General features: G+C 38.7%; 1 protein-coding gene across 1 annotated transcript; it reads left to right on the top strand.

Annotated features, from left to right (window-relative positions):
* Positions 1-3575: 3575 nt before the first annotated feature.
* LOC132622318 (large ribosomal subunit protein P1-like) lies at positions 3576-5307 on the top strand. The gene is made up of 3 exons (XM_060336905.1): positions 3576-3732; positions 3821-4036; positions 5084-5307. The coding sequence occupies exons 1-3, from the start codon at positions 3661-3663 to the stop codon at positions 5135-5137; spliced, it is 342 nt and encodes a 113-aa protein (XP_060192888.1). The 5' UTR covers positions 3576-3660; the 3' UTR covers positions 5138-5307.
* The last annotated feature ends 3027 nt before the right edge of the window (positions 5308-8334 follow it).

The raw sequence follows: 8334 nt of genomic DNA, 5'->3' as shown, positions 1-8334 counted from the left end.
GAAAAAACCGACGTTGTCCGTCGGTTTTCAAAAAGCGAGGCTATGTAAACCGACGGACCGTACAGGGTCGGTTTCCTGTCAGTTTCATTGAAAAAACCGACGCAGTCCGTCGGTTTTCGTCGTCGGTTTTTCCCGTTTTTTTAGTAGTGTTAGGAGAGAGAATAGATTACCTTGAGCTTATGGAGGAAGACGGAGGAGCATTAATGGCTGCCATGAAAGCTTCAAGTTCAACATGGAGAAGAGAGAGAGAGAACATTGGGGCTGTTTGGTTCATATCATAGAGAGAGAGAAGAGAATTGTGAAATGTTTCTATGTGGAAAATGAGAAAATGAATCAGATCTTTGGCTTTATATATTTGTTGACCACACCTCTTTTTTTCGTTTTCCCTTTTTGCCCCTTACAATCTGATCCACAAATGTTCAAGTAGGTGATACACCTGCTTGTTAATTTCTTAGTCTAGAAGTTTGCTGACTATCTCTAAACACGTGTGTCGTCCTCATTTAATAAGTAGGACGTGAAACAAGTACGACGTAAAATAAGTAGCTCAAGGAGGTAGGACGTGTAAAAAAGTAGCTTAAGCAAGTAGGACGTGTAAGCACTTAGATGTATAAGAAGTGTGACGTGTAAGGAAGTAGCTCTAGTAAGTAGGACGGGTAAGCTACTCGCTCAAGCACTTAAGACGTCCAAGAAAGTAGGTGAAGCATATAGGTAAAGCACATAGGTGACACACATAGGTGAAGCTAGTAGGCCGCCTTACCTTTGCCCGACGTCCCACTCGTCATGAAAACTTGTTCACATTATCTAGACTTAACGTTTACACTTGGACATTAAGCGACTATTATAACTTTATTCCTCTATATTCAAGCAAGTTCATCGACTTCATCTTAGTCGTACACACATTGACAAGTACGGGGTGTTACAGGGAGCCTCGATCTTAGCCTTCCTCGTCACGACAACATTGTTGACTGCCTCGGTCACACCAATGTTGACCTACTCTTCAAGTGTCACTATTTTTGCCTTCATGGCATCGATAGTACTCAACGCCTCCATGAGTCTGCACTCTAAGGAATTGATGGTTTGCTTTACCTCAATCTCAGCCTGCATACGCCCCTCCAAGTCATTTCAGATGCTTTCAATTTCTTCAAGAGTATGCCCCTCAAGAACACTAAGAGTGCCCTCCACCTTGCCCAAACGTTGGCCAAATATGTCGATGGCGTCCATCCCCACATTAACCTTCATAACCAACTCTTTACCGAGCGAGGCGTCCTCGGACAGGACCTCCACGCCATCCTCGCTCGCCTCAGTGGTAGATGGTTCTTAGGATGTAAGCCCTTCATTTGACACAACCGACACCTCCTGGCTCTTGTTGGCAGCAATCCTCTTTTTGTTATGGCCCTTCTTGCCAGCAACATCCTGGATGACGTTGGCTTGGGTTTTAGCAGCATTGATTTCTCCGACGTTTGTCATTCCCTTAGTCATAACCTTTGCTCTGATACCACGTTGTCACGTCCTTAGTCTTCAACTAAGCGCAGGTGCGGCACTTGACAACTCGCTCACGTTCTTATACAACTTGCTCACGATCTTGCTATGCCAAGTCAACCTAGATCACTACACTCAAGATCTCTAAGGAAATACTAATTGAGAAAGACAAGAGAAATTTGCTAGAAGGAAGCTTTTTATTATAGAAGACTTAATTGATTTTTACTTGATGGTTTTTACAAATGTATGCCCCTCTATTTATACTACTCACCTAGGGGCTAATGGATAATAATAATTGTTACACAAGTCCCTCTATATTTACAAGTAGGTCCCCTCTCTAGAATTCTCTACGTGCCTAGAATATTCTTCTTAAGAAAGTCTTCCCAAATATTTTATAAGAATTTAGAGTCTCTCCAAGAAAACTCTCCATGACTCTAGAATCTTCTCACAAATGTTAGCATCTTTGCCATATAAGCATCCACATGTCTAAAATATGTGCTTATGTGGCAAGATGACTTGGAAGGCCGTCACAATAGACCTCAAAAGATACAATGGGACGGTAAATAAGTAAATATCAAAACAAAGGGTTGTGCTGTTACCCTTTGCATTTAACAAAAACAAATGGGCAAGACCTAAAGTTTGTTTATTTCCATTTTAGCCCTAGGACAGCAGTCCTTTGCGTTCCTTGAAAGCTAGCTAGCTATTGTTATTGCAGTTTGTCTTTGTGCAGTTTAATGCCCATTGCCCCAGTCAAAAAGCTGTAAAGGTCATTGATTTTTTTCTCTGTTGGGTCATTGATGAACGAAGAATATCTCGCAGCTACTTTATTTACCTCTTCTGATTCTTTCCGTTTTTAGCCATTTAGCTTTATCTGATCTTTGTAGGGTTTACTAGGTTAACATTGCTACTAACTTAACAACAACGGTAGAAAAGTCACCTCCCGTGATCATAATATTTCATTCGTTTCGATTTACGTGACACATTTTTTTTAGTGTGTTAAAAAAAAAAGATAAAATTTTATAGCCATTTTTTTTTTAAACTTTATGTCAATTCAAACTATATCATAATAAATATAATATTTCTTCCGTTTTAATTTATGTGTCTTACTTTTTTTTATTACAAAATTTACCAAAATACAAGTGACTTTTGAATATTGTAATTTTAAATTAAAGATGTGCATAATGTATCAAAATCTCCTTTGAATTTTGTAGTGGTATCTTAAACATATCATGTGTGATGTTGGAATTAATATTGTTTAACTATTATAGAGAATGAAAGTTTTTAAACAAACAAATAAAAAAGTAAGACACATTTTCGAAAAAAAATGTAGCTACGCATTTGGATACAAATCTTATTTATCCACTTTTCGAAATCTCATAGAAAGGAAAGAATATTTATCCGTTAGTTTAGAATTAAAATTTTCTACTTGGAAGAAAATCTAAACTTTCTTGCTTTGAGACTAAATTGGTAACGCTTTTTCATTTTGCAAGTATTTTACATATGGGTTTAAATTTTGTACATTTATAATATACAAAATATTTATACAACCAGTTTACTAATTAAATAATCATATATAATTCCTTGATAAATAGTACTGAATTATCTGATAAAATAATAGTAAGTAATACTATGTTATATATATGTGTTTCTCTCCTCTTCCAACATGTTATATATGTTAAAATAAAAGGATATAATTTTCTTAAAAAAAATTGTAACAGGACGAAACGATGTGGAACAGTTTAGCCGGGTTTATTGAGTTGGATATGGCTATTTCTTTTTTGTGTTGTGGAGTCCAAGTTAGACTTTCATCCATATAATGGCAAATTTGTCAAGTATCCTAACAAAGAGGGCAAATTTGATCCCAAACTTTGACGGATGACAAATTTAAACTATAAATCATACTTGGAGGGTAAATTTGACCCTTTTCCGGAAAAGGGTATGTTTTTTCATTTTTCTTTTTCCTTTGTTTAAGTTGGGTCCATAACCAAATTGAAGAAGAAAAACCTATTTTATTTTTTGTAGTTTTGTCAAAAAAAGGGAAAAATTAAAAAAAAAAACAACTGGAATGAAACTTGTGACCCAAGAAATCTTCTTATAAATACCCTCACAAAACCCTATTACTCACCCATAATTCCCCCAAAGCTGCCGACGTTAGGGTTTCGAGAAAAAAAGAGTTGAAGAATGTCTTCCACCGGTGAACTCGCATGTACCTACGCTTGCTTGATTCTTCATGATGATGGCATTCCCGTAACTGTAATATCTCTTTCTTCTTTTTATTCTCTTTATGTTTATTTGTGCTCCATTGTCACTAATTTTAATGTACTTTTTGTACTGGTATTAGGCGGAGAAAATTGGAACATTGGTGAAAGCAGCAAATTTGCAGGTGGAATCATACTGGCCAAGCCTATTTGCAAAGCTTTGTGAGAAGAAGAATGTTGATGAGCTTATCATGAACGTTGGCTCTGGTGGTGCCCCCGCTTCTACTGGCGCTGCTGCCGCCGCCGCTGCTCCTGCTGCTACCGGTGACGATGCACCTGCCGCCGATGACAAGAAAAAGGTACTTATTTATGTTCCATCCTTATTTTCCGTAATATGCATGTGTATAAAATATTCTGTCTCAAATTGTTGTGTACTGTTTTTTTAAGATCAACTATTGTTTGATTTTGTTGTCATAAGTTTTGTACATACTATTTGTTGAAGCTCCGTAATATGCATGTATATAATATATTTTGTCAAAAATTATTGTGTATTTCTACCAAAATTAATCAAGTTAACTATTGGTTTTCGTCATTAATTTTGTATAATGCTCCCTCCATTTCAATTTATATGGCAACTTTGGGATTTTGAGAGGCAAACGCAGTCAAAATTAATAAATTTGACTCTTAAAATTCGAATCGTATCACATAAATTGGGATAGAGTGGGGTATGTGCTGAAACTGCAACCGTGGTTATAATGATTTATTTCCCTTCTATTAAGCGACGTGATCGAAAATAATTTCCATTCTTTATGAGTCAATTCTTGTAAAATTTTAAAACATAGTTTCAAGCATAAAATCTTTATATACAGTAATTGACTCACGAAGAAAAAGGTATTTGCATGTTTATTTATGTTCCATTCTTATTTTCCGTAATATGCATGTGTATTTTGTCTCGTGTACTTTTTTTCTTATCAATTTTTGACCAAATTTAATCAAGTCTACTATGATTCGATTTGTTTTTTCGTAATAAATTTTGTATAATATGTGTTGAAGCTCCAAAAGTGTTATAATGATTTATTTCTCCTTCTATTCAGCAGCAGCGACGTGATGAAAAAATAATTTCCATTTTTTATTAAGCAATTCTTGTAAAATTGGAAAACCATAGTCAGGCATAAAATCTTTATTTATTAACTGACTCCCAAAAAGTGAATTTCGTGTCAGTTGATATTGGCTGTGGTTTTACTTGTTTCTTCTTTGTCCAATATTTACGAGTCAAATTAATGTGCACTTTTTTTTGTAATCTTTACATAATTGATATTAGCTGTGGTTTTACTTGTTCATTCTTCTTTAATTTGTTAAACTAAGCTGAATTTCTCGTTGTTTTTTGTGTTGTCTCTCAATTTCAGGAAGAGACAAAGGAAGAGAGTGATGATGAGGCCATGTTTAGCTTGTTTGATTAGAGTTGCAGAATTCGTTAGTCCTCGGCATGTTGATGAATTTCAGTATTTTGGCTTTTTTAATTTGTCTAGAATTATGTTAGAATAATTTTGAATTCTGATACATATGGCGTTATTGTATCGAAATCAATACTTGACTTATCTATTAGTACTACTACACAGTCTTTTCCTTATTTCCTTGTAATTTGAATTTCGGCAGTAATTTTGACCAATTGTAGTATCCACTATCCAAAGTAAATCAGAGTCCAAAACCAACTTGGAGAAATAGTCCAAAAAGTCCTAGTTGGAATTCAAATTGGGAAAACTAAGAGAATTGATTAAAGAAGCAAGATTGAACCATGAAAGGGAACTAATCTAGACCACGTATTAAAATGGTGAGATGATGCTTTTACGATATTAAATTGGCCATCTTTATAAGACAATTTTATGAGGAAAAGGTTTGATGTTTTTTTTCTACACTTGGCACGGCATCTTCTAGAGGAGTCTGATGAGTAGACAAGGAGGAGAGAAGAGCTACTTTGGTCATTACCAAATAAAGCAAAGCTCTATTATTCTTTCGATGGCGTTATTTGATTGGAACGCCGCGTAGAAAGAAATTTTTCTAAAAGCGTTTTATGGTTTACAACATTTCATGACATTCTCATTATAAAGTATGTCATTAACAATAAGAAGTTTCAAATTAATTTTCTTTTAAATATATAAAGTGTTTTTTTAGCATAATGTCACGTCCTTAGTCTTCAACTAAGCGCACGTGCGGCACTTGACAACTCACTCACGTTCTTGCACAACTTGCTCACGATCTTGCTATGTCAAGTCAGCCTAGTTTACTACACTCAAGATCGCTAAGGGAATAGTAATTGAGAAAGACAAGAGAAATTTGCTAGAAGGAAGTTTTTTATTAGAGAGAACTTGAATTGTTTTTCTTGATGGATTTTACAAATGTATGCCTCTCTATTTATACTACTCACCTAGGGACTAATGGATAAATAATAATTGTTACACAAGTCCCTCTATATTTACAAGTATGCCCCCTCTCTAGAATTCTCTACATGTCTAGAATATTCTAAGGTTTTTCAAGAAAGTCTTCCTAAATATTTTATAAGGATCTAGAGACTCTCCAAGAAAACTCTCCATGACTCTAGAATCTTCCCATAAATGTCAACATCTTTTCCATGTAAGCATCCACATGTCTAAAATATGTGCTTATGTAGCAAGATGACTTGGAAGCTCATCACATTCTCCCCCACCTGATGTTGCGACGACCGCGGCGCATTGCTGCAACATAAACTCTTGAATCTTGTCTTTAAATTGCCACAAGTCTTCATAACGCTCCCATGTGGCCTCTTCCGGTGGTTTCCCCTTCCAATAGACGAGGAACATGGCGGTGGCTTTATGCCCTTGTTTTCGCCTAGCCTGGTAATCAATGATAGCCTCAATTTCCCGATCATGAGAGACGGTGATGGTAATCGGCGCCCGACTCGACTGACCTCGGCTGGGATCATCCTTGTCTTCATGGTATGGCTTGAGCACGCTAGCGTGGAAGACGGGGTGAATCTTAAGATGAGGCGGTAACTCCAACTTATATGAGATCTTACCCACCTTGGCCACAATCCTAAACGGCCCCTCATACTTCCGTACCATGTTCTGGTGCACGTCTCGTAGTGTCTTAAACTGCCTCGGATTAAACTTCACCAAAACCATGTCCCCAACCTTATAATCTGTGGGACGACGCTTGCGGTCAGCAAACTTCTTCATCTTCTTTGCTGCCTTATCCAAGTAGGACTTAGCAGTGTCAAGCTGCTCCTCGAACCCCTTGGCCATATGGTAAGCCCCCAAACACTTCCCCTCGAACGCTGCCGGTAGTGAATGTGGAGTTTGTGGTTGCTGGCCTGTGGCTAGCTCAAATGGTGTTCGTCTGGTGGGCTCACTCCGTTGCAGGTTATAGGAGAACTGGGCTAGGTCTAAGAGCCTTGCCCAATCCTTCTGGTGTGCACTCACATAATGCCTCAAATAGCACTCCAATAAGGCATTGACCCGTTCTGTTTGTCCATCCGTTTGCGTGTGGAAACTAGTGGAAAAGTGTAGCTCCGTTCCAAGTATGTCGAACAACTCCCTCCAAAAGTTCCCAGTGAAGCGGGGGTCTCGATCACTGATGATATGCCTTGGTAAGCCCCAATATTTCACCACGTTCTTGAAGAATAGTTTGGCGGCTTCCTTAGCTGTACATCCTGGTGAAGCGGGCATGAAAGTGGCATACTTCGAAAATCTATCCACGACCACCATGATAGTTCCATAACCGTCGGACTTCGGTAGACAGGTGATAAAGTCCATAGTCACGCTCTCCCATGGACGCTCCGCTATTGGTAGTGGCTCCAAAAGTCCTCCGGGCTGCCTTTGCTCAACATTGTCTTGTTGGCACACAAGACAAGTCTGCATATAACACTCTATGTCCTCACGTATGCGCGGCCAATAATAGACCGACTCAATTAAGGCTCTAGTGCAGCGTTGACCTGGGTGACCAGCCCATAAGGTGTCGTGGCTCTCCTTCATAATACGCCGCCTAATATCTCCAAACTTCGGCATGTAGACTCTTCGACCTGTGGTGAGCAATATACCGTCTTCTACCCAAAAGCGCCTCATCTTCCCCTGGGTGGCTAACTTCATAAGCTGCTTAGCTGTGGGATCATGTTGCATGCCTTCCTTTATAGCCTCCCGTATATCCCAACTTGCTGAAGTAATTGCAGCAAGCTCGGCCTTTCTACTCAAGGCATCGGCTACAACGTTACCCTTGCCCGGCTTATACTCCAACACATAGTCGAACTCAGCCAAGAAATCTTGCCACCTAGCCTGTTTTGGTGTGAGCTTCTTCTGTGTTTGGAAGTAGCTAGTGGCCACATTATCAGTCTTGACCACGAACTTCGACCCCAACAAATAATGTCTCCATATGCGAAGACAATGCATAATGGCAGTCATCTCCTTCTCTTGCACCGTGTAACGCTGCTCCGTATCGTTCAACTTGCGGCTCTCGAATGCTATGGGATGCCTATCTTGCATCAGGACACCCCCAATGGCAAATTCAGAAGCATCTGTATGCACCTCGAACATTTTGCTAAAGTCGGGCAGCGCTAGAACTGGCTCCTCTGTCACGGCTTCCTTAAGGTCTTCAAACGCCTTTTGGCAGTGCTCCGTCCACCCCCATG

Source organism: Lycium barbarum, chromosome 12 (assembly GCF_019175385.1).
Source record: "Lycium barbarum isolate Lr01 chromosome 12, ASM1917538v2, whole genome shotgun sequence".
NCBI lineage: Eukaryota > Viridiplantae > Streptophyta > Magnoliopsida > Solanales > Solanaceae > Lycium > Lycium barbarum.
Note: the sequence above shows the minus strand (reverse complement) of the source record. Positions and strands in the feature narration are given on the sequence as shown.